This window comes from Alligator mississippiensis, chromosome 5 (genome assembly GCF_030867095.1).
Source record: "Alligator mississippiensis isolate rAllMis1 chromosome 5, rAllMis1, whole genome shotgun sequence".
In the NCBI taxonomy this organism is placed as follows: Eukaryota; Metazoa; Chordata; order Crocodylia; family Alligatoridae; genus Alligator; species Alligator mississippiensis.
Genome location: NC_081828.1, coordinates 51,320,422 through 51,347,451, shown reverse-complemented (window position 1 = coordinate 51,347,451; position 27,030 = coordinate 51,320,422). Strand labels below are relative to the sequence as shown.

General features: G+C 44.1%; 1 protein-coding gene across 6 annotated transcripts in view; it reads right to left on the bottom strand.

Annotated features, from left to right (window-relative positions):
• The window catches only part of AXDND1 (axonemal dynein light chain domain containing 1), a 44,339-nt gene that overhangs the window by 161 nt on the left and 17,148 nt on the right, over positions 1-27,030 (bottom strand). For 4 of the 6 annotated variants that reach the window (XM_059728356.1, XM_059728357.1, XM_059728355.1 and 1 more), the window contains 14 exons: positions 24,797-24,917; positions 22,251-22,352; positions 21,479-21,645; positions 17,577-17,652; positions 14,804-15,038; positions 12,986-13,199; positions 10,355-10,448; positions 8,006-8,211; positions 6,926-7,022; positions 5,941-6,051; positions 4,268-4,420; positions 3,959-4,099; positions 1,851-1,942; positions 766-905 (listed from right to left, as the gene is read on the bottom strand). In XM_059728356.1, the coding sequence (XP_059584339.1) occupies positions 766-905; positions 1,851-1,942; positions 3,959-4,099; positions 4,268-4,420; positions 5,941-6,051; positions 6,926-7,022; positions 8,006-8,211; positions 10,355-10,448; positions 12,986-13,199; positions 14,804-15,038; positions 17,577-17,652; positions 21,479-21,645; positions 22,251-22,352; positions 24,797-24,917 (1,949 nt within the window). The remainder of the gene's footprint in view (positions 1-765; positions 906-1,850; positions 1,943-3,958; positions 4,100-4,267; positions 4,421-5,940; positions 6,052-6,925; positions 7,023-8,005; positions 8,212-10,354; positions 10,449-12,985; positions 13,200-14,803; positions 15,039-17,576; positions 17,653-21,478; positions 21,646-22,250; positions 22,353-24,796; positions 24,918-27,030) is intronic. The other 2 variants (XM_059728359.1, XM_059728360.1) reach the window with 2 other exon arrangements.

Here is a 27,030-nt window from a genome sequence, read left to right as displayed (position 1 = left end):
GCATTCCTGGGTCTTTTTATCTTTGATAATCAAAAACTCATTGTAGCAGGGCCAAAAGCTAGGCCAAGAGTTTGGGAGGGTTCAAAACAGGATCAAGAATATACGTATAGTATAAAAAATGTATAGTTATACAGAAAAGTGATCCATGGTTTAGGACACTAGCTTGTGACTCGCATACCACATGGTCCACCACAGACCTCCCACGTGACAGGGAATGTCAGTCTTCATGCCTTAGATACTCATATGCAAATAAGCAGGAGGGAATAGCTTTCTCTGAAGGCATTTCACTCCCTAATGCAGGGGTCAGCAACCCCTGGCACGCGTGCCTAGCATGGCACACAAGGCCATTTTGCTCGGCACACCACTGCCAGCCCGGGCTCTAAGCAGCTGTTGCCAGCCATGGAGCCCAGGCTGCTCCCAGCAGGTGGCTGGGAGGCTGCAAGCTCTGCTGCAAGCAGACCGAGCTCCATGGGCCAGCTGCAGTAGGGAAGCTGCAAACAGCTGCTCCGGGCTCCGGCATGTTGGCACTCCAGCACCTTCCAAAGTAGACATTGTGGTTTTTTCGGCACTCTGGACAAAAAATGTTGCCTACCCCTGCCCTAATGCCTACTTCAGGATTTCTTGCATCTGCCTGTAAAGCAAGTGACAGAATACCAGATGAAATAGATCATCTGGTCTCATCTCTTACAGCAGCTCTTCCAAATGCAGGCTGTGGCCCTTTGAGGTCGCCAAGAACTAGAAAAGGGTTGGAAAATGAACTCTCACGTTTTGATGCTGCTTCTTGGGTCCTGTGTGATTTTTCCAGCTCTTTCTCCAACTCTTGAATTCTCCCCAGAGCTTCCTCCAGCTGCTGCTCCAATTTTTCTGATTTCTCCTCTGCTGTCTGAGCACGGGTCTCTGTTTTTCTGTAATCCAACAGCCAGGACAACACTGAAATCTATAACCTAACGAAGTGTTGGCCACATCTCTAGTACAGCTTAGAAAATAAAGGTTTTCAGAAGAACTAATGGGTGGTATGAAAATAAATTCACAATGTAAAGTTGTAGCATTAAGAACTAAATCAAATGGGGAATTCAGGACTATATCACATTAAAATTCAGATTCAATTTATTTTAATATTTTTATGCTAATGGGAAGGGGGGGGGGTGTCAGATACTGATCTTGGTTGCATAAGGATAAATATGGAGCAGTTCCATATAAGTCAGCAGAGTTAAATGAGTCATCTCCTTAGCCAATGTAATTCAGTATAGCTCCATTGAATTAAAGGAGCTATGGAGCTACAATTGCTTGTACCAGCTGAGGATCTGGCCCAAGACAAAAACAAGACTGAGAACAGAATGGAACCAGTTGGGTCAAAGGCATAACTTTGCATAAATGTTTTTTTAAACATTACTGGAGATCAAGATAATCATCTTTGTCAGAACAGGAGAGTCAAACACACAGTCCATGGGTCAGATCTAGCTCGTGAATCCATTTCACTTGGCTCACAGAGGGACTGAGTGATAACTGTAAGGCAGGGTGTCCCACTGAAATCCGGGCATGGATCCCTGATGGGCACATGCGTCAGCAGTAGCGGGGTGAGCAAAAGCTGTGTTAACCCCCAGGCCATCACCCCCTGTCCTCCTACCACTACCACTCACACTGTTTGTGAAGTGGTAGTGGTAAGAGACCAGAGACCTTCCCCACTCACGCTGTTTGTCCCACTGCTTCCAACAGGTCTAGATCTAGTCCAGGAGGAGCCCCAGTCTGGATCCAGCCAAGGGCACAGGCAAGTTTGACACCCCAGTCTACAATAAATCTCTAATACTCTTGGTTCTCTTGTCCCCTTCACTGGGAAACCCAATACTCACAGAAGCTGTGACTGCAGATGTTCCAAGAAAGCAAGAGTCTCAAACTCCTTTTGGGAACAGGCAGTTGTTGACTTGCTGGCAGTCATCTCTCTCTGTTTGAGAAAAGGAAACATCTTCTGTACATGAGTATGATGAGGGGGAAGAAAGGCAAGGTTGCATGTCATCTGCAGCGTGTGCTAGTTCAAGCCTCGTGCTGGTGGGCCAATGCTGCTTAAATGCATCCTGAGCAAGCAACCTAGAAAGAAGGGCTGCTGCATCAAGGTACCAGTGCATTAAATTGTGTACGCATAGAAATCACGTTAAGTGCATGAGCAGTTGCACTGATTTCAAATGGATTCTCTCATGTGCTCAGTGTTAGGCATGGGCTTAAGTGCTTTCTTGAATCAGACCCCAGTGGGCTCCATGGGTTACTTGTTGCTAAGAATACACCACCATGTTATGGTATATGCACTGATCACTTCTGGTGGCAAAATGTCCCTCCTCAGTATCCAAGATATTTCATGTGGGACAGAAGTTGAGCTGGCACTGGCGATCTGCACTGCCTCTTTGGGAAAGGAATCTAAGGTTGGAAGGGGACAACAATGCAGGCTTGCATGAATATAGCTGCATCCTCAAGGCATCCAGAAGGGTCAAGTCTAGGACAGGTACTGGGTTAGGAAACACAAGGGGCCCCAGGAGATGCTCTCTATTGGGCACTAGGACATTTACTACTGTCCCTTGTAGATCCTTCACCATAGTCTCTTCCTGACACCCATTATGTTCTCCAAGGAGGGGAAGGAGGGTATATAGAAGAGGAGTTCCTGTCATGTCCCCCATGGAATGAAGAAAAGGAGTACACCTCTTCCAAGGGAAGGACTCCCTTGTCCAGAGTGCCCTGGCTGTGTTGGGCTCCTGCTACATGAGAAGGAAGAAAAATCAGTACCAGAGAAATCTCTTTTTTTCTGCATATCAGTGATTCAAGAACTACTAAAAATATCTTCAGTATTTCAAATGGAAGACTCAACAGATAAATTACTTGGTACCATGCATAGGTACAGAGAAGCTATGCATCAGTGTGCTGAATGTTGAGGAACACATTTCCAAGGTTAGCTCTTGTGTTGGTGTACAACCAATGTGCAAAGTACCAAGAGCTCGGTACTGGGAGAGATGCAATCCACAGGTTTACAGACTATCACTAATGGCACTTTACTAGTGAGTACCAGGACACTAGAAGGACCCTTCTCAGGCCATTGGCTACCTCTCTTGTTGAGTCTGAAATGAGTCAAATATATGAGATTTTTGTCTCAACTCAGTAGACAGAGACCTTTGTACCAGCCCAATTCTGGCATGGTGCTCCTTTCTAGCCATCTCTCAAGTCATCAATGCCAGAATGGAATTAGCATGGATGGAAGTGGAAGTTCTTGAGTGATATTGCTGAGAGTTCAAGGTGAAACCTTCATTCATAAGGGTGCTCATGAGAGGGATGGACCAGAGGGGTGATTTTTAGCTATATTCTTCCTTTTGCTGTCAAAAAAGGCTTGTATACAAGTGAAGCATTTCAGAAAGAATGATTTTGGGCAGACTTCTCCGGCTGTTTGAGTCTGCGTAGAGAAGCAGTGACATAAAAACTAGTTGGAGGCTGTTTTAAAAATTATAACAATAAATTGTAATGTGTTCTGCATATGCTCTATGTGGAATGAAGTGAGAGAATCTAGCAACTAAAAAATTTATCTATGATACTATAACAATAGACAGTAAAATGCAATTTGTTTGCCAGATCCTCAGCTAGTATAAGTTAACAGAACTGCACCAGTTTATACTATCTGAATATCTGGGGTTTTGTGTTGGTTACCAACTAAATATCTGGAGCCAACTTGCTGGTTAGTAAAGTTTAAAATTGTATTAATTAATTATAACATTGTATTTATTAATTATAAAATTAATATTGGTCTGTATTAATCAGTGCTTGAACTCACAAAAAAAATGTATAATTACTGTGAAATATTTAAGCAAAGTCAACTGCTTAGGAGTTAGATAACTATGAATCAACTACACTTGTCACACATGCCAAATCAGAAAGTTTCTGCAAGCAAAAATAAGAAAATCATGTACAACATGGAGATTCTTACCCCAGTGACTGACACTGCTTCTGACTTCAGAGATTTCAAATGGATGTTAGAATCATATCCTATATACCTGATTGTGTCCTCAATCATCTCACCACTTACAGCTGGGCCATCACTGCTGGCATCTGGTGCAGGCTGTAGGGGCTGCAAGGAAAGGTGAATAGACAGTGTAATAGTGCCTGGCCCAATAGCACTTGGGTTTGGATTTCAAATGGCTCAGAAGGCAAGAAGCAAAAAAAGGCTCCTTTGGGAAACAGCACCTCACACTCCAGCCATCACTACTATGCACACACACACAAAGGGGATTGTCACCTGTGCTTCCAACATTTCTTTCCCTATCACAGGTTTCATATCAGTATCAGCATGTTCAGTTTTGTCTTTCCTAGGTTCATGAGAAGACTCAGATTTTCCATAAGGTAAAGAAGAATCCACACAGTTCACCTGGTGCGTCTGTGGCTGGACTTTCTGTTAAGTAATGCAAGCTGTTGGTCAATGCTCATTTGGGATTTTGTAATATAGGCAAAACGCTAGAATAGGTCAACCAATCTCTTATCGTGCCTCGCTCAAAATGTTCAACTGTGAAATAAGTGGAGGCTTGGCTCACTTATTAGCCAGCTATCTATGGGAATAAATCTATTTGAAATCACAAGTTAAATGTATTTTGTCTTATCTAAATCGTTACCCGATTCTTATGAATATTACAAAATTACATTCAGAATCTACACTACATAAACTAAGGAATCACATAACAGTCTTGATGTCATGTGGACAAAGTCCAGATCTGATGTAAACAAATGAAACTCCATTGAAATAAGACTATTTGGACTGACTTCCCCCCACATGTGAATTTAGTCCTACATAGACTCTGGGTGCTCAATTTCCAGCCCGCAGTCCAGATTCTGCGCACAGAGCTGTGGCATCCAGCCTGCAGGGCTCCCCATGTGTCTGAAAATTTGGCAGTGGAGGAAACTGGCAGTATTAATTGCTGCTCTCATGTTGCTAAGTTTCTAGATCCATGGGGATTCTACGGGCTGGATATCATGGCCCCTTTGCTAGATCAGGCACATGGGGCTGGGTCAAGATGGCATAGACCCCTGTGTGCCTGGATTGGGCCCTATCTGGGCTCAAAGGGCTCAGTCAAGATGATGTAGGGCTCAACCTCAGCTGCAATCCAGCTTACGGACAGGCCCTGCACCACTCATCTGGCCCACGGGGCCAGAAAATTGAGCACCACTGCTTTAGACCTCCAGTCTAAAAGGTGTAAATCAAATGTTCACATGTAGGTGGCACCCATATGATCAACTACTTAAGTAACGTTTTCTTATATAAAACACACACCACTTCCCCAAAACCAGCTGCTGGAAATTGAGGTGCACATTACATGTCAGAAATATGGTAAGAGCAGGTTCTGCCACTTATCTGGTGAAACTGAAAGTAAAATCTGCAGTAATCCATAGGGAGCAGAACAAGGAGCAGGCTTGGCTCCCTAATTGCTACTACTCAGTTACTTACTGTAAGGAAACAGGTTTTATTTCCCCTCACTCTGCCTTTCAAAAACAAGGTGTGTATTATATTCTGGGGCATATAGTCTGCAAGAAAATGTGGTAATTAGGCTAGTGGTTCTGGTAACAGTAGAAAGTACTTTGTGATCCAAAACCAAAATTCCATCAAATTCCACTATTGTGGGAGAAATAGAAATACAAGGCAACATAAAACGGATCTTCAACTTGTATAAATAGCCATATCTCCACTGAAGCTATGACAACTTTCACCAGCAGATGATCTGCCCCCATAGGAAGTATCATAGGTGTAACAAACAGTTACTGCTCCTATTAATTCCACCTGGACTGCTGAGTGCAGAAGGCTCCCAGTATTAAATCATTCTAGAAATAGGAATGTAGTTTCTTCATTAGGTCAAAACTTTCAAGTTGTTCTCTATCCAAATAACATTTACTAACCAAGGTAGAATGTAAGTCTCTAAGTACCTGTGGCCCAAACAGATTGGTCTGCTCTTCTAAACTCAATAAGGAGACTGGAGAGCCTTTGACTTCAGAAAGAAGGAGTCCACATGCATTAACCCAGTCAAAACATTCAGTCTGGAAAAAGATAACAGAAAAGACAAATAGCATACGGGACAAAAGGATTTCTCTCTTATTCCTTCTTAAGTAATTCCATCCTTCTGTCCATCTTGGATATTTACCTGGACCCCATCTAGCTTCACGCTATAAAGGAAAAGGAACATATACTTTTCCTAAGCCTTTGAACATGGAACCTTTCACTTGCTAATTCCTTATTCCATATGATTTATTCAACAAGCTGCAGTTTAATTAGGCTCAACAGTCTACTGCCAAGATATTGCTCTGCCAAGAAGAGGGGAGATATCATGTAAACCCCAAACTCTGTTTTTCACCCACAATGCTAGCACAAACCAACAAGCATGGAGGAGGAGCAATCCTTTCAGTCTACTGCTGTAACTACTTAGATGAAATCCAGTGAAGAGAGAATGGATGTGCTAATCTTTGGTGTAACACTGCAGGGAATTACTTAAATTTAAATATGACTCAGACATTTAAAATAACGTGCTTTGTGTCTGCAGGGTAAGCAGGAAACTGCTGGTAGGAAAATCCAAAAGCAGAGGATGCTGTGCGGATAGAAGAATTCTTGTGGACAATTCTGGAGCACTGGATTCTTCCTCTGGAGGGCAGAGTCTGCATTCTATAATCGATCTGATCATATTTTAATTAGTTACTGACCAAAACGAATGAATTTATTCCTGCAATAAACATTTGGTGGCGTATGGTTTATACTTGTGAAGTATGAACGTTCTCCTGTCTGTTGAAACTCCTTCCCAAATCTCTTGTATAAATTAGTTCTTTGCCCCTTCTTTTGTCTGGCTCTTACAAAAGGAGATATAGCCAATTCTGAACTGGGTCTGAATTGTATTCTGGGCAGCCAGGAAGCCCTGATTACCGTGATCTTTTCCAACTGCAGTCGCTCATAATCAGCTTCTAAATTCAATTCAGACTGTTTCTTCTGAACTATTGCATCTACTGTCCCCTTGCAGCAGCTGAGGAAACACAAAAGATAACCTACCCTTCAGCAACGGCTTCAAACACCTTTCCTTAATCAGTTGGGATTCTCTAGCAACAAGGCATACTGTCATCAGATACCATGGCTTTTAAAGTAGCAACATGTAAAAATACCAAGTACTATTTGTTAGAACTCTAATACATCTTAGAAAAAAAGGTGATGGGCCCTGTGACTGTGCTTAATTTTCCTCTATATTTCAGGAGAGCTACTACAATAGCAAACTATTGAGAGAAAAACATGTATTTAGTTTTACTCAGTCAGTCTCTCTAATATTATTACAGATTCTTTTGTTTGAATTGTTTCACATTTATAGTGCTATATGGGCCACAACACGTGGCAGTGCTACAAAAATATAGCACTTTGAGGGATGTCCAAACTTTCAGTAGGTCCCAGCTGAAGCGCTACAGTCACCACAAAGATGCACTCTCTAGTCAGGGGGTGATAAAGGTTGCTCCTCTGTTCCCCCACCCCCAGGGGAGCATGTCAGTGAGCCCAATCACTGGGAGATGGACTGTCCTCCACTAGGGAAGGGAGACTGCCAAACAAGCTATCAGTAATCAGAAGGGACTGCTTGCCCCTGCAGTTCACTGGATCAAGAACTGCAAAATGCAGCTCTGCTTCCTGGCAGCCACCATGGAGCCAGCTGCTCTCCCCACTTCAACCTAGGAGAGGGGGAGGGGGAAGAGGGGGATGGCAGAGCATGGTGGGATAATGTGCAAGATCCCCTGTAGCGCTTGTGCCATTTTTGTAGCGCTACAGGCAGAATGTACACTTGTACATCCTCTTTTTGTAGTTCTACAAGAGTGTATGTAGCTCTACAAATCCAACATCTGCCCATGGCCTTACCCACTTTTGATAAGACCACACCTCCTGCAGGAGACACTCCTGTGCCATCCTCTGGATCATTCCTATTAGAGAAAACCCTATTAGGCTTGTGATGTGTATAGACTGTTAAAATACCTAATTATGTAACTGGAGAATCTGCTAAACTTGGCAACCAGGTTTACAGCTTCTTCTTCTAGCTTACAAGTACTAAACACTTTGAGCTGTTTCTCAGCAGCTTCAGCATCTTCGCTTAGGGGACACTCACTGGACAAGCGGTCAGGCACCATCAATCTCAGCAAATTCACCATCCACATGATCAGAGCTTTGTGGAGTTCAACCACCTGGAAAAACCATCACACTGAAAGGTTAAAGCATGAATAAACCTGCAGCAGGAATGGTGCTGGAATGGCGAGCAGTTGTCCTGTCCACAATTCCAACCTCAGTGGCACTGTCAATGTGTGTGGGTGAAGACTGACACACACTTCACTGGTAAATTGTCCCTCTGAGGCAGAAATATTTAGTTAAACTTCTCTTTTTCCTCTCTTCTTTCCATGTTACCATCTTTTCCTATCCTGGTTCTTCCCTTTACCTAGTTCCTTCCTCTGAGATCACTGAGCTGCTTTTGTCAGCCACACCACAGTCTTAAATTTCCAAGAAGCAGGTATGTCCCAGAATCCTGTATGACACTGAAACAGCATCTGCCCAATAGGATTCTAGGATGAACCAGTAACTGAACAGCCCCAGACAGCTGTATGAGCTGATCATAGCAAAACTGTTTTTGAGAAGCCAGATGACAAGCGATAACTAGCAAAGGGGCCTGTGATCTGGAACCTCTTTTAAAATGCATTCCAGTGAGACGGGAGTCAAGGTTCACACCCTTTAACTTTATCTTCATTAAGAATTTTTTCACAGGGATAGGATGTATTGCAAAATTACAGGGATATGATGTATTGCAAAATTAATTCAAATAGGATCTGCTAGAACAAGGATTGGCAACATGCGGCCCATGGGCCCAATCTATCCCACAGAGCCACTGAACCTGGCCTGTGGAGCTGGCCAGAGAGATTTGTCTGGGCCCATGCCAGGGCCAGACAGCCAGGAGCCAGCTGAAAGTCAGTGAGGGAGTTGTATTGGGGCTGTGCAGCTTCCAGCTGTGCCTGCATTGCAGCCAGAGGCTGGGACCAGAGTGGGGAGAAGCAGCAGCAAAAAGGCAGTCTGCATATACCTGGTTCTGCCACAGCTCTCCATTGGCTTGAACTTGCACCGATGCTGCAGCCAGGGAGCTGGGGATGGGGAGAAGGGGCAGTGGCAGGGAGACAGCTTCCTGGTGACTGGCTCCAGTATGGGCTTCAGGAAAGCTCTCCTGCCACCTGGCTCATGTTGGACAGAAGCCAGGTTGTTCCAGCCCATGACTTGTAAAACATTGCTGGCCCCTGTACTACAGCAATAGGCCATTGCAGCAAGAGAAGTGGAAGGCTGCTGGCCCACTTCTTGAATAGTTTAAATGTATGCTTTGGCCCTCCAACTGCTGACAAATGCACGCTCCACCATGCATTACTACCGTAATAGCTCATAAAGTAGGGCTTGTACTTTCTCTGCACATCTACTAATTCTGTTTCTACTTTTCATCAGCCTGAACAAATAGAACAACAAAGAGAAATACAAGTTGAAAACAGTCTTCCTCAGACATCCAGGGCCAGGTGCTAAGATCCTGGAATGAGGCCCTCAGCAGCCCCTCTGAAAGTCAGCAACGTTGACATTTCAATTATTAACCCTGCTTGCCATTTTAAGTAGAAACACAAGCTGTCTGCCTTTCCTAGCACAGTTGGATTTATTTGAAAGAACACCCTACAAAAGAAATGCTGTAAATTTAAAATATGCAAATAACTTTACTAAGTAGATGATTTATATGTGGTCTTCCACTTGGGACTATGGGGAGAGACAGTGAGAATCAGTCTAAGGCAGTAGAAAACTTCTAGGCAAAGAGGAATGGGGTGGGAAGATCTTGAGTTCTTGAGAGCATGGGGGATCTCATATAAAGAATTGGTTTAATGCCATTTTTTTCTCTAAAGCTACATGAAATAGATATTAATTTACTAAAATGCTCATTACAGTAATATCACCAAGTGTATTCTGAAATAGTCTGATGATCCCACAGATCTTCAAAAGCTTTTTGTAAAACACATAGATAAAAATAAGTAGTCTGGCAAAATTCCCCAGGTCTAGTGATATTGCCTACAGCTCTGGTTCATGACACTATAAAAATCCTTCCAACTAAATAAGGAGCACCTCTCAAAGCTTCTGAAAGAAGGCCACTTAGCCTTCCCTTGTCAGAGAGATGGAAGCTATAGTCCTGAGCTTTGAAGGGAATGAGGGGGATCAAAGCAGACAGGGGATTCCTTATGACACCATCTCAACATAAGGAAATAAAACAAGAGAGTGAGCAAATGCTCTCAGCCCTAACCACTTCAGGCATATACATACTTCCTGAGTAAGATACACATTGTTCTTCTCAGTTTCATTAGTCACAGACAAGATCCATTGCTGAATCATCTTAAATACATCTGCTGGTGCCACCCTGAAAAACAAACCCAAAATAAAAAAGTGATACATATAGCACAAGATCTAAAAAGTTCTCTTATCGCAAGGTCAAGTCTAACTTTCCAACTTAAAATCTGTATTTACTCTGCAATATTTTCTACAAAGGCTGAGGCAATTTTGCAAATGCAGTAGCTTTTTTTGATGACTAAACAGTCTGTTATATTTTGTATGTATTCTGCAGTTAATTCATTCCTTCGGTAATTTTACTGGAGTCAATAGAACTGCAACATTGGAAGGAATCTGGCTACATGCCTCTTACTGTAAATAAATCTTTTTTTCTTTTACATTTATAAAATAAGCAGCTACCTACAGCCTACAACTTAACACAAGGTAAAAGAACTCTTCATAAAAGTAACCATCCCTGGCCTCAGACTAGTTTTACTCAGCAGCCAGACAGAGGGGAAAATAAAATCATAGAAAATTACAGTTGAAAGGGACTTCAGGAGGTCATCTAGTCCAACTCCCTGCTCAAAGCAGGACCAGCCCCAACTAGATCATTTCCGCCAGTGCTTTGCTGAGCCGAGCCTTAAAAACCTCCAAGGATGGAGATTCAACCACCTTTCCAGGTAACCTGTTCCAGTGCTTTACTACCCTCCTAGTGAGAAAAGTTTTTTCCTAATATACAATCTCAACCTCCTTTGCTGCAACTTGAAACCATTGCTCCTTGGTCTGTCATCTGTCACCACTGAGAACAGTCTAGTTCCATCTTTTTTGGAGCTACCCTTCAGGTAGTTAAAGGCTGCTATCAAATCCTCCCTTAGTCTTCTCCTCTGCAGACTAAATAAACCCAGTTCCCTCAGCCTCTCCGCACAAGTCATGTGCCCCAGCCCACAAACCATTTTCACTGTACTCTGCTGTACTCTCTCCAACTTGTCCACATCCTTTCTATAATGGGGAGCCTAAAACTGGACACACTACTCCAGATGTGGCCTCACCAGTACAATTACTTCCCTTGATTTGCCAGCAAATGCTCCTACTAATGTAGCCTAGTATGCTGCTAGCCTTCTTGGAAAAAAGGGCACACTGCTGACTCATAGACATCTCATCATCTTCTGTAACTCCTAGGTCCTTTCCAGCAGAGCTGCTGCTTAGCCAGTCTGTCCCCAGGCTGTAGCGGTGCATGGGATTCTTCCATCCTAAGTGCAGGACTTTGCACTTGTCCTTGTTGAAACTCATGAGATTTCTTTTGGCCCAATCCTCCAATTTGTCTAGGTCACTTTGAATCCTACCCCTACCCTCCAGCATATCTACTACTCCTCCCAGCTTGATGTAATCTGTAAACTTGCTGAGAGTGCACTTTATGCCATCTTCCAGGTCATTGATTTAGATATTGAGCAAAACTGGCTCCAGGACCAACTCCTGGGGCACTCCACTTGATTCTGTCTGCCAACTACACAACGAGCCATTGATTACTACCCATTTAGCCCGACAATCCAACCAGCTTTCTATCCACTTTGCAGTCCATTCATCCGACCCATATTTTCTCAGCTTGCTTGCAAGAATGCTGTGGGAGACAGTATCAGAAGCCTTGCTAAAGTCAAGGTATACTACATCCAGTAGTCTCCTCACATCCACAGAGCCAGTCATCTCATCATAGAAGACAATCAGGTTGGTCAGGCATGACTTGCCCTTGGTGAATCCATGCTGACTGTTCCTAATCACCTTCTTCTCTTCCAGGTGCTTAGAAATGGATTCTTTAAGGACCTACTCCATGATTTTTCTGGGGACTGAGGTGAAGCTGACTGGTCTGTAGCTCCCTGGATCCTCTTCCTTCCCTTTTTTAAAGACAGGCACTATATTTGCCCTTTTCCAATTATCTGGGACTTCCCCCAACTGCCACAAGTTTTCAAAGATAATGACCAGCAGCTTTGCAGTCACATCAACCAATACCCTCAGCACTCTTGGATGCAATGAGATGGTAAAACTATAGATATCCTTAACCTAGAAGGTTAAGAAATTATGCAGCGTCACTATTTGTTTTTCAAGTCTTTTTCATCTTCTGCTTAAATTAATACAACAGAAACAGCAAGACTTGTGTAGTCTTACCATGTTTGGTGCCAAACTAACCAGCTAAGGCCCAAACTCCTCTTTTTATCCATATAACAGATAAAGTCTGAGCAGCAAGATTCTTCACACTGCCCTAGCATTGTGCTTCTTTCCTGACCTGAAAAGTCATAACTAGAGGGAAGGCAAGATTCAGTCTCTGAACACCATTCAGTTTTTGACCTCTACACATAGAGACTATCAGTGGAGGGTGTCAGCCAAGAGAACACAGTGTGTGTTAGGAACTTGGAAGAAGCCACTAATGCTTTTCATGGATATTACCAAATAGGAGAGAAAGACTTTCAGTCACTACCCACCCAGACCAGAGTTCAAGTGATGACCTAGAGGTGAAAGGTTCTGTATCCTATTACCCTGTGCCAGACAGTTTCCACCACAAACAGGAGAAGAGAAAGTTATATCAGGATAGTCCCAGAGGGAGGAATGGACAACACTGGCAAGAACCTGTCTTACGGAACATGCGGCTTTTTATTCTTCTCTTCCTCATGAGACTGACTGGAACCTATAATGGTCATCAGTGCATCCACCTGGGACAGCCACTCTGGAATTACTTGATATAATTTCAACCAATCAGATTCACGTATGTCAGATGCCCGCTTGCAGGTTAGCTGCTTGAACAACCAATCTTCCAAACTGCTCACCAACCCCATCAAAATCCTAGTTACACCTGCAGGAGGAAAAAGAGAAAGTGTTAAGTGTATGCCTGCACTCCATGCAAGTTAAGCTGCAGAAACAAGACAAGAGAAATGAATACACTATGCTGTAAATTGGTAGTCTGGTTTTGAAGATGAATCACTTAATAAGGACTGGATTCAAGGCTTACTAAAGTTCAGGAGAGACAGTGGGATTTTCCTGACATACTGACTTTCCAGCATAGCACAGCTGTTCAATGTCACAAGAATTAGCAGCTGTGCATTGGTTTGAAATAATGTCAAGACAGATCTGTCCTTTCTCAGCACATACATTATTTTATAATAGACTGGGGAGTTGATCCGAGTGATTAGCCAAAGCTTGGGGTTCTATGGGCCGTTTCCATTAGGAAGAGAAACTGACGATGGAATCAGATATTGTTAACGCTATACGTTCTTAGTAAAGTAAACAGGATTAAGTACTGGATCCCTAAACACACACACACACACACACACACACACACAATCAAACAGTAGGAGACATTTTCACTGCTCGCAACTTCACACCTCTCTCTAGCCAGCAGTCAACCCAAAATCTCTCTCACACTTAGCTTTTTTCCTCAGAGTCATGCTCCTAGTACTCCTGGACAAAGGCCTGAACTACAGAATTAGCACAGCGCCACCTGATGGTGAATAAAAGTAATTACATGTCTCTGAGTTGCTTGTTTGCACAACAAGAATCCATAGATAAGGTGCAGTAAGCAGTGGCAACGCTAAATAAAACATGTCTGAGCAGCATTAGTTTAACGTGTCGAAAAGACTATTAAAGCAGTGGAAAATCCCACTCGTGCAAACACAAATGCAATTGTGGCAGGGTAAACAGGAAAAATCATGACGTGTACAAATGCCCCCGGTTGTGTGTGGTACCTCCTTGATGCATTTTCTTAGTTCCTCTAGTTTTTGCCCTACTTTTCTCAGACATACAGCTCCACCAAACTTCTCCATCCAAATTTGGCTTGTACATAATTTTTTTAAGCAGTAACACATGCCTGTGTTTGAAGTAAAGGCCACTATAGTGTCAGCTCTTTGGTTTTAAAAAGGAACTTAATGGCTTCTTACAACATTCTTAAATTAAGAACTTTAATTATATCCCTTGTTTCAGAAAGGCTTGATCCAATATGTTTCAAAATGCACATATGCACAAAATAAAATTCCTAAGGAACTGCGTGATGCAGTCCAGCAACAGGACTAAGAGGGATTGAGAGACAATGTGAATTTCAAGAAAATATGGTACACTTGGCAATAATCCCTGTGTTTTAAGATTGGCCACACACTATACTGTATTCCAGCTGGCTAATAATTCTGGCTTAGTTTTGAAAGGCTGCCTTTGTTGCTGCCAATATGTCTGATTTTATTATTTCCCTTTAAAGGGAAGGCCCAACAATAGTTGAACTAATTTTGGGCTTCCTGAAGGGAGCACTGAGACACCCAGGCGCTACAGCACAAAGGCCCTGTCCTAAAGTTTTATGAGATGCAGAGCTATCCTTTTACACTTATCCCCAGGTTTCTCCTTCTCTCTCTCATTTTCTAATGGGAGTTGACTATGTAGTTTCCTCTTGTGAGGAAGAAGACTTTGTCTTACCATTCTCCCCATTTATCCTTATGTTATATTGCTGGCAGAGCTTAGTTGCACTTCTGTTTATTTCTTCCATGACAGTGAACTCTGGAGGCATCAGCCCATTAACATCTTTGTGGCGACTGAGCATTGCTTGTCCCAGCTCTGTCCAATGTTTCTGCAGCCTGACAGCAGTCTTGAAAGTCTCCTTGCTTGCTAGGAGCGCATCCCCTCCAAATTGCTCCAGGTCCTCATTCAACATCTGAAAGAAATGGAATCAGTATGTCACCACAGAAAAAACACTCAGTTAGCTCAACCATCCCCTGGGATTTAACAGAAGAGAGGTGGAAACCCAATGAGAAACATTAGGGAAACCCAGCAGATAAAGCTGTCACAGACATGGCAACTATCAGAACAAATGGGAGAACTGCTTTACTGTTGAGTGACCCACTCCCAACAACAACTCATCCTCTGACAACATTCAGGAAAGGATCAATGCCAAAAAGCCCTAAAAAACATTAGATTGGACACCTCACAGTGGATGAAACCCTAACCTTGACCGCTACATTGACTGCTTCAGGGAAAGGATGAACAATTAAATAAACAGCAACACACGCCACCACAACAACCTCTCTACCAGAGAAAAAGGCCATGAATCTCTAAGATCTAACCACCAAATAGTAATAAAACCAGCAGATAAAGGAGGAGCCACAGTCATCCTAAACCGTGAGGATTAGATAAAGGAAGCTAAGAGACAGCTCTCTGACACCACCTACTACAAAGAACTACAAGAAGATCCTACTCCCCTTTTCACCAAAAAACTCAACAATACCATCAAATCATTTCCATCAAGACTACAAGAAAAACTACAGACCTTGATCCCCCCGCTACCTAACCCGGGGACTTTTTACATGCTCCCTAAAATCCACAAACAAGGGAACCCTGGCAGACCTATCATATCCAACCATGGGACCCTAACTGAGGAAATATCAAGTTTCGTTGAATCAATCCTAAAACCGCTTGTCACCCACAGAGCAAGTTTTGTCCAAGACACTACAGACTTGCTACGGAAGCTTAAAAACATAGACCACCTTCCCAGCAACACAATCCTAGCCACCATGGACGTTACCAGCCTATATACCAACATCCCGCACCAGGATGGCATCCAAGCCTGCCTTACATATCTACAGGAACAAGATTACAACTCAGAATACAGGCCCAAAGATATTACTGACCTTATACACTTCATCCTCACACACAACATTTTCACTTTCAATAATCAACACTTCCTCCAGATGATGGGAACAGCTATGGGCACTAAAATGGCCCCACAGTATGCCAACCTTTTTATGAACCACCTAGAAAAAGACTTCCTCAAGAACTGCACCATCAAACCCTTGCTATACTTAAGATACATCGATGACATCTTCATCATTTGGACTGAAAACCTGCAATCTCTGATTGTTGAATTTCTGGTGGAACTCAATCACCACCCTTCCATCCAACTTTCTTTAGAATACCCCAGCACCAACATCCCCTTTTTAGACACAATGATCAGTATCCAGAAGGGTAAAATACAGACCACAGTATACAAGAAACCCACAGACCAACATACATATCTGCACAGAACCAGCAATCACCCTAAACACATTAAAAAAGCTGTGATATACAGCCAAGCCCTCAGATATCACTGAATTTGCACTGAAGAGAACACCCGGGATTGCCACCTCACCAATCTTAAAAAGGCTTTCACCCAGCAAGGACACTTGTCCAGAGAGATAGATCGCATGTTTGAAAGAGCCACCCGGATACCACATGAAGAACTGCTGCAGTACAGAAGAAAACCCCCCACAAATTGCACACTGCTGGTTGTGACATATCACCCCTCCCTTGAACCTGTACAGAAAATCTTCAAAAAATTGCAACCCATATTAGAAAGAGACCCTATTCTTAAAAAGATCTTCCCAGAGCCACCCATCCTAGCCTTCAAACAAGCACCGAACCTCGCTAACCTCATCACCAGAAGCAAACTTCCTCAAGCCCAGAACACACCAAAAGGATCCAGACCGTGCCATGGCAAGAAATGCAAAACCTGCCAACACATCTCCACCACCCCCACTATTACTACACCCCACAACAGAGCCATTAGCATTCCCGGATCTTACAGCTGCACCTCCAGAAATGTAATATATCTCATCCAATGCACCAAATGCCCTGATGGAAAATACGTAGGAGAGACCAAACAACAACTGCGCACCAGAATGAACGCACACCAGAAATCTATCAAAGACAGAAATACCCAATTACCGATGGGGGCAATTTCTCACAGGAGGGCCACTCTCTCTCCAATCTCTCAGTCCTGATCCTCAAGGGAAATTTACACAACACTTCCCAGAGACGAGCCTATGAGCTCCATTTCATCAACCTGCTGGATACTAGAGATCATGGACTAAACATAGACATTGGATTTTTGATACATTATAATCTGCCTGGCAACTGACTCCCCAGCCCAGCCCAGCCCCTGGCTTCTTTACTTTTCATTCCATCCAGGAAGAGCACACACCAACTGCTGAAACTTCCTTAGCCTGACGAAGGGTTTTTGAACTCGAAAGCTTGCTTAATAACTATTCTCCAACCATTTGGGTTGGTCTAATAAAAGATATCAAATTCACCCAAGGAACCTTGTCTGCCTATGTCCTTAGACCAACACAGCTACAACCTATACCCTTGTATCCATCTGAGCATTCACAGAATTTAAAAGGATTTATTAGTACTGTAGATGTTGATCAGAAAGTCTTACATTTCCGAAGTTCTTGAGGTCTTGTAGCGCTCCCTCCATTACATCTTCCTTCATCTGAGAGAAACCTGCTTTCCCACTATGAAGGCAGAAAGAGAACATGAAAAAGAAGGGATAAGATGGGAGAGAAAACACACTCCCCTCAATGAGCAATCTAAAACCAAAAGTAAACTTAAGACTGGCATGGGATATATGTAAGCGGTACTTAAAATGAATGCCATTATGCTACAGGAAAGGTCTGTATGGCTTCACCCACCAAATGATTTATAGTCTTTCATTTGAATCACGAGAGCATTTGGTGTCTCATCTATGATAAAAGGTCACTTTAAGCATAGACATGAACTGAAGGAAAATAATACCGGGTGTTTAATCATTGTTACAACTGCATGTTAGAGAGATAAAGTACTTCCTCCATAAATACTCAAATACAAGACCAGGTTTTCTCCCCTCAATCAACATGGGGGTGAAGCTCCTTAACTTACATTTGCATACAAGGAAACCTCACTAAATACATTGTCTATCATTAAACTGTTGCCAAAAGCAGTATGTGCCCAATAATGGAAACCAGCTATAAAGTTGACTAAATGAAGCCAACACTGATTATGATTATAAAACACATGGCCCATACAGAGTAAAGATACTGATGGGAGGGAGAGGGAAAGAGGGGACAAGGGGACACATGTACGTGTGCCTTAAAAAAAAAGAGCAGCTGCTCCCCTGGTAGGGAATGGGTACCAGCCTGGAGGTACTGCAATACCAATACCAGGCCAGCACTGGGATGGCCAGAGCCAGACCTGACACCCTCCCCTTGGTGCCAAAAATGCTTGATCTTAGCCTTTTTTTAAAAAAATGTTCATGTCTCAGGCCAAATTAAACACATCAGTTCAAAAATCCATCAGCTGAACAAAGCCCAGTCATTCAGTTCCACGTGGTGTTAACACCAGCAAGTATCTTACTTCCCAGGCTCTTCAGCTTGGGGCTTCAGATACTCACAAATCCATATCAGGCATCCTATGTGCAAGCCCCAAGCCTGGAGTCTTGGGGTTCAGATACCCCTGAGTCCCACTTTCCCTTAGCCAAAAAAGGCAAAGGAGGCAAGCTAGGGAGAAATCCCCCATCTCCATAAAATAAAGTATGTAGCTGAGATTCTCCCATTGGGAGGCTATAGCAGACTCTCATAGGGATGCATGCCAGCAGTGCAATGAACAGGTCTCCACCCTCAACTATACAAAGTCATTCACGGTCAGGGAGAAGGGGATCCCTTTTTCGAGGTACAGCAAAACCACCTAGACCAATCCTACCTTCTACCGTGGTGATGATCACACCATCTCCCCTGCCAGGGATCTTGGCCAAATGACAGGTTAGTGTAAGGGCGGGCAAAGGCCAGCCCACAGCAGACTCCACTTCTCAGCAGCCCCTGCCCATGTTCCTGCAGCCAGTTTCCATGGAGACCAGCCCCAGCAGCACTCGCAGGGCAGGACCTGCTCCGGGCCTGGGATCTTGCAGTGGTAACAGTGGTCTGGAGCCAGGGCACAACCATGATCCACTGCCTGCACACCCCAGGCAGGGACATGCAGGGAGCAGACTGTGGCTCTGCCCTGGCTCCAGACCATACTGTCACCACTGCAAAAATCACAGCCCTGACCATGAAGCAGCTACTCGCGCAGCTGTGCACCCTGCCAGAGCTGCTGGAGCTAGTCTCTATGGAAACTCTGGCCCCATGCTGTCGCTAACACAGCTCCTGGGGTCTCCATGGAAACCAGCCACAGAGACATGGGTAGGGGCTGCTGGGAAATGGAGTCTGGCCACCAGCCAGATTTTTTTTTTTTTTTGGTGAAAATTTTTCATATTCCAGGTCAAATTTGCCAAATCAGTTCCGAATCCTCTTGACTGAGCAAAACTCAATTGTTCAAACACTATATGTGGCACTACAACCGGCAAGTATCTTCCACCCCAGACTTTCCAGCCTGGGGCTTCCCAAATCCATATGGCAGGCATCCTATGTGCAGGGCCAAGCCTGGAGTTCTTGAGGTTTGGATGCCCCTGAGTCTTTCTTGCCCCTAGCCAACAGCCATAGGAGCAAGATAGGGAGGAGTTCCCCATTTCCATAAAGTAGGTGTGTAGCAGAGATCCTCCCACGGAGCTGCCCACTGGGAGGCCATACCAGACTCTCATTAGGTGTCCTGTCTGCAGTGCACTGGACATGGGTACAACCTCTACTACACAATACCACTCAACTCCATCTGGGTTGGGGCAGCAGGCCAGTGCAGCGCTTGATCTTAGTCCACAAGAGACTGAGAAACAATCTACTATTTCGCCCTCCCCTGGGTTAGTGTAACCCACCTAAATAAGATTTAGTATAATACCCTTTGTGCTCAGTCCCCCTCAGAAATCATTTTAAAGTCATGGTAAGCCACTATACTGAACACATTTTATACTTCTGCTTCACTCCCACAGCTAAGCCACACCTTTCCTTCCCATTTCCAATGAGTCCTGTTTCTTAACCAGCCTTAAATGACTGGTAAACATCACTAAACAGGGCCCCAGACAGTTTGACCAGAATCCCTCTGTCACCCCTCTCTCAGCCTGTTGCATACGATTAGCGTGGCCCACCCACCATGAGATGGAGCCTGACCAGGTTGCCCTGCATCTCATCTGCATATAAATTTTCATGACAAAAACACCTCCCACCCTTTAAGAAGAAAAAAAAAAAGGTGAGAAAACTCCAGACTCATTGTTCCTACAGGTGGGGGGGTGATCCCTGCTGCCCCCCACTGCCCCATGTTGCATGGGGGGGCTCTTCCATGAGCCCCCTGAAGCCCCGGAGCCGCTGCAGGAACGGTTAGTCCCAGGGCTTTTCTCCATTTTTTTTTTTCCTTAAAGGGTCAGAGCTGTGGCAGGCAGGTCAGCCATTGTGGGGTTTGGGGGGCTTGTACAGAGCCCCCCATGCAGTGTGGGGCAGTGGGGGATGTCAGGGATCACCCCCATCTCCCTACCCAGCAGCACCCGGTGAGCACCAGGGCTTTTCTTTAAAGGGCTGGGAGCTGGGGCAGGTGGGGCAGCCATGGTGGGGCTGGGGAAGCAGGCAGGGGATGGGGCCTGGCAGGGGTGCCCCCATTGTCCCCTCCCCCACCCCCTACTTACCAGCTCAGAATCCGGCTGCAGCTCCCTGCTGTAGCCACCAGGGACTGCCCGAATCAAAGTTATCCAAATCTTTTCCGAAGATTCAGAGAGCTTTGAATTGATTCAGACCTTTTAATTGGTCCCAATTTGATTAAGATTCAGCCACCAAATCGGGCCAAATCTCCTCTGAATCAAATCACGACCCAAAGCTTTGCACAGCCCTAATACCGAGCACTGTTGAGCTCTGGATTCACCATGGTTTTAAATGCTGTTATCGCTGCTGGGGCCTGCCCCAGTGAATGTGTGTTAAATCATGAGTCTTTTTGGCTTTGGACAAATGTTGTGCATAGTTTGTACAATATAAAAGTAGGTAAAGAAGTGCTACTTAAAAGTGTGTTTATGGAGTGCCCGTGCTAAAACTTGAAGTAGTTGTAAAAGAGGGAACCTGCATCAATTCTGGAGGAACTCAGCCTATGGGTACCTGTAGTAACTTCCCTATTTGAAAGTTACTACAGGTATGTTTATTTCCAGATTATAAATTATATATTTCCCTGGAGGCAGGGAAATCAGGGCCCCAAGCCCTGCAGATAGTGCTGTACAAACCCCGCTGAGGGTGCCACCACTCTGCGCAGCCAATGCTTGCTGCTGGCTACTCGCCACCCCACCCCAACCACTCGCCACCCTGCCCTCCCGCTCTGGCCACTCACCACCTCCCTGTCCTGCACAGCCCTATGGTCGGCTCTGCACACTATGGTCCAAGTTATTCACTTCTGGACACTCACAAAGCATTTTCCTGGAAGTACTGCAGCCACTTGAAAAGGCCCTTCTGAACAAGTCTCAGTTTCTCCCTAGTGGAGTCTTCAACATGTCTCACTTTTTCATCAATGTGACCCAATAGTTCCCTGAATTCTAATGTCTCTTCCTGCAAATTGGAAAGATCTGCCACATCCTGTATGCATAAAAAAAAAAAAGGAGAACAATAAGGAAGAGAGATCTATCTTTTGACTTGGATCAAAATAAATCACAACTACCTCCCCATGCTTCCAGCTTTTTGAAGTACCTACACTTCACAAATTGCCAGGTAGAAGACATCTTCAATTTCAAAATGCACAGCACAACAGCTCTGCAAGTTTAGCTTTTCATTAGACGTGATAGGATTATGGTGCACCTGCCTGAGCTCAGCACCTAACTCGGGTGCTTGTAGTCAAGCACTAGATGGAGAATGTGTCAGACCAGCACTGCTGGAAATAGAACTGCAGTAGCATTGATTTGGTTTAGTTATGGAAAGAGGAAGAGAACGAATGAAGCCAGAAAAGCTATAAGGAAAAAGGAAATAAAAAAGGTTGGGAGAGTGTGAGACCAGAGAAAGGAAGTCAGAGGGAAGAAAGACATAACAGTATGGGAGAGGAAGACCGGACCGATTCAAACCATCAAACTGGACCAAACTTTGAAAGTTCAAGTAATAACTGAAACAGTAAGACACTAATCCATACATGCATTCAAATTATCCAAACATTCTTCTCTTCACTGTCACACAGCACAGTAGGGCCATACCTCTGAAGCCAGGAGTAGTACAAAATGTTTGACAACTTTGGTCCAGGCCTTTTCACTAAGATAGAGCTTGCGAGCCAGTGTGAGCTGGTTTCTGTCTATCACCTGGAAGAAACAGTGTTACTTACACTTCCTTCTTTTCTTTGGGGAAGGGGGGAAGAGGAAGCATGAAGCACAGCATCAGAGTACACCCAAGATAACAACTAACCCCATGTGTCACCATGAGAAAAAAAAAAATGCAATCTGGTAAGTTGACTTCACTCTATTACTCATTAAAGCTTGAAATATAATTAGCTGAGCTGTACTAGGATATACAGACAGTGGACTTCTTGCGATTTGTCTCCTGCAGTTCCTCATATCCCTGGAATGGCCTCCACTGCAACATCCCCTCCAGATCTTCTCTCCTTCCCCAGCTTGCCTTCTCCATTTACATAAATTCCCCCATTAATGTTTTTCTGCCCCGGCTCTTCCTTGTTTCAGCATCCCCTTGGTATAGCTACTGCCACTCCCCTTGTATTTCTGACCCTTCCTGCTTTTTGCTCCAACATCTCTTCTTTACTTCAGTGATTGTTCTCAGACCCTACCTCTTGCTCCATTTTTCTCTCACCTTCTTGTCTCCATCCCCAACAATTAACAATTTGTTCAATTTCTCTCTCAACTCTCTTTATTTTGTGGATGTCTGAGGATGGCCTAAGGCTTCCCTCTTATTGCCTGTGTGAACAGAGTTGCAAAAAACAAGGTGCAGGGACTGCTGAGGTGCTCCAGCTGTTTGCTGAAACCTTTATTTCAAAGGAAACCACTTCTCTGTTCAAGTTGTGCAGTATCACTGATAAGCTCCAGCTCAGGGAAGAAGTGGCTCCCTTTGGGGAAAAACCCCTACAGCAAATAGCTGGACCATTCATCCTTAATTTGACAAGCCTAATGCAAATGAAGTGGGTTGCAAACCACCTAGATTCATTAATTTGATCCAGGTTCTACTGCAATACACAAGATATTTTGTTATCAGAGCCCATAAAAGGCAGCTTGTAGAAGATAACTGTATCAGAACTGGTTTCCGTTCTAGCTATAGCCACCGCAGATAATAGCACACAACTGCAGCAGAACCAAAGGGTCACCTACTCTCACAGATTTGATCCACAGCCTAATAATACAAGCAAACTTCTTGGGAAGGAAAGAACCTCCTCAATACAATAGCCTGATTGGGCTCAAACATAGGGAATGGCCCCTTCTGAAGGCCCTATCAAAGGACAGAGGTCATCTGAACATGCCCCCAGTAGTGGGAATGAAAGTGTAAAGGTCAGCTCAAAAACTGGCTTTTACCCCATGTTATCCAAGTGCCTCACAAGTAATAACGCAGTGTCCAAGCTTTAATGCAGATACCCCTGGTAGATAATTCATGGCCCAAATGTAAAGCAAGAATAGATGACTTAAGCTTATCATTTGACACACAGAGGGGTTCTCTGAAAGGTAACAACTTCTAACCAAAGTAAGCAGATTGTAAATTTGCATTAACTCACTCAAATTCAGGTATATAGTATTAGAATAATATACCTTTTAAAGCTGCAACACAACCCATGGAAGGCATTTTGATAGGTGCCATGTATATAAATAAAAAATGTCAATACTACATTTTCAATAGTGTTTTTATTTGTAAAAAACTCTGAAGAGATGGAGGAAGAATAAGCATCTGTTAGTAATCACCCTCTTCTTTTTCTGCCACCCATACTACCACGGAGTAATATACTGCATGGAGAGCCCCATTTCTGCAATAAGACAACTTGTAGAGGAAGTACTATTCAAGATGAGCAATGATAGCAGAATCTGGGCAGCAATCATTTCTTAAAAATATCAAAAGAAAATGCAAAACTATCAAGCAATTTTAAATAACAATGGGTGCACATTTTTAGAAGAACTAGTCATGTTATCTAAAGGCTGTGGATAGGAAGCCCTCTGTAAAACCCAAGTTTCTATTGTATTAAATGCAGAAGCATTTGTTCCTTGACCCTAATGACCAATCTGAAAAACTCCTAAGTGACTCCAAGAAGCTCTAATAAGAAGTTTTAAACTTGAGTAAGGTAGAGTAAGAAATACAAAGGTGGATAAATGCGTCTCAAAAAAAAAAAAAAAAAAGTAAAATATTTTCCTAGAATTTAACTTGTACACTTTTACAAAGTAATCTGGGTTTAGATCATCTAAATTATGAGGAAAATCCAGAAAACTTTAGTGCCACTATTTTTGAATGCATACAAGCCACTCTGACTTTAACCAAGTTATTCTTCTTTCACTAAGCCTTGAGACCAGAGCCAGAAAAATAAATATACAAAAGCTGGGGTTTCCATAGTAAACAAGACAAAAAAAAAAAAAAAAAAAAGCATCAGTGCACTGGGAAACAGTACCCAGACAGGTCTGGGAGGTATACTAGCAGTTAATACAAAATTTCAGTTAATCAACACCTGCCTTTAGAATCCTGGAGTGGAGCGGGTGCTCTAGCTATAATGATTTGCATCTTACAGAATGGCAATAGTTTCCACAATCCCACCCATACCTACTTTCAGTGCTAGGTCATATGTAGCTGAGCTCCAGACTTCTCTCTCTTCAATTAACAGCTTCAGCTGGCCCTCAAGTCTCACTCTCTGCAACTCATACAGCTGTCTATATTCTTCCACAAGGCTACAAGAAAAAGAAAAAACACACTGAAATATGGGATAAGCTACTGGAATCACATCCCTTTTTTCCTATCCAGTTTTTTTACCTCACAGAGCTTCCAAACATTTCTCAAGATACCTGCCCTCCCATTTCCCTTATCTCGCCCATCCTACTCTACCAACTTATGAATTCAACAATTCCCTTTTCCCTGACCCACCTACAAGCCTTTCCAATGATATTCTCACTGATATTCTCAGCAAGCCTTGAAGATTCATAGATGTTAGGGTCGGAAGGGACCTCAATAGATCATCGAGTCCGACCCCCTGCATAAGCAGGAAAGAGTGCTGGGTCTAGATGACCCCAGCTAGATACTCATCTAACCTCTTGAAGACCCCCAGGGTAGGGGAGAGCACCACTTCCCATGGGAGCACGTTCCAGACCTTGGCCACTCGAACTGTGAAGAAGTTCTTCCTAATGTCCAGTCTAAATCTGCTCTCTGCTAGCTTGTGGCCATTGTTTCTTGTAACCCCCGGGGGCGCCTTGGTGAATAAATACTCACCAATTCCCTTCTGTGCCCCCATGATGAACTTATAGGCAGCCACAAGGTCGCCTCTCAACCTTCTCTTGAGGAGGCTGAAAAGGTCCAGTTTCTCTAGTCTCTCCTCGTAGGGCTTGGTCTGCAGGCCCTTGACCATACGAGTTGCCCTTCTCTGGACCCTCTCCAGGTTATCCGCATCCTTTTTGAAGTGTGGCGCCCAGAATTGCACGCAGTACTCCAACTGCGGTCTGACCAGCGCCCTATAGAGGGGAAGTATCACCTCCCTCGACCTATTCATCATGCATCTGCTGATGCACGATAAAGTGCCATTGGCTTTTCTGATGGCTTTGTCACACTGCTGGCTCATGTTCATCTTGGAGTCCACTAGGACTCCAAGATCCCTTTCCACCTCTGTGCCACCCAGCAGGTCATTCCCTAGGCTGTAGGTGTGCTGGACATTTTTCCTCCCTAGGTGCAGCACTTTGCATTTCTCCTTGTTGAACTGCATCCTGTTGTTTCTGCCCACTTGTCCAACCTATCCAGGTCTGCCTGCAGCTGTTCCCTGCCCTCCGGCGTGTCCACTTCTCCCCATAGCTTTGTGTCATCTGCAAACTTGGACAGAGTACATTTGACTCCCTCGTCCAAGTCGCTGATGAAGACATTAAAGAGTATCAGTCCAAGGACCGAGCCCTGCGGGACCCCACTGCCCACACCTTTCCAGGTCGAGACCAACCCATCTACCACGACTCTTTGGGTGCGACCCTCTAGCCAATTCGCCACCCACCGGACTGTGCAGTCATCCACATCACAGCCTCTTAACTTGTTCACCAGTATGGGGTGGGATACCGTATCGAAGGCCTTCCTGAAGTCTAAGTATACGACATCCACCCCTCCTCCTGTGTCCAGGCGTTCCGTAACCTGGTCATAGAAAGAGACTAGGTTGGTCAGGCACGATCTGCCCGCCACAAACCCATGCTGGTTTCCCCTCAGCATAATTTGCCCTCCCGGGCTCTCACAGATGTGAGCCTTGATAATTTTTTCAAAGACTTTACCAAGGATGGAGGTGAGACTGACTGGCCTATAGTTGCCCGGGTCCTCCTTCCTCCCCTTTTTGAAAATGGGGACCACGTTAGCCCTTTTCCAGTCCTCTGGGACTTGGCCCATGCGCCACGAGCGTTCGAATATTCCCGCCAGTGGCTCTGCAGTGATGTCGGCCAGTGCCTTCAGCACCCTCGGATGGAGCCCATCCGGGCCTGCCGATTTAAAGGCATCCAGTTCTTCCAAATGAAGATAGTCCTGGCTGACTGATTTATTCAGGTTACAAGATTTTCCTAGGTCAGAGGTAACTTAGAACTGAATATAGAAGGGTTCAGACTCCTATCCTTTCTAGCAATTCTCAGATTTTTACGCTATAAAGAGATTATCAATAGAGAACAAGTAGAAGTGGGGGGTATCTGTCCAAACTCAATTAAATGCGAGATACATAGATAATAAATAAAAATGACCTTTATTTGTTAAAACTTGAAACATTAGAAGAACTTCTTACCCCCTTGAGGAATCTGGAAAGAGAACCACACATTCTTCCTCGCAGAAATAACC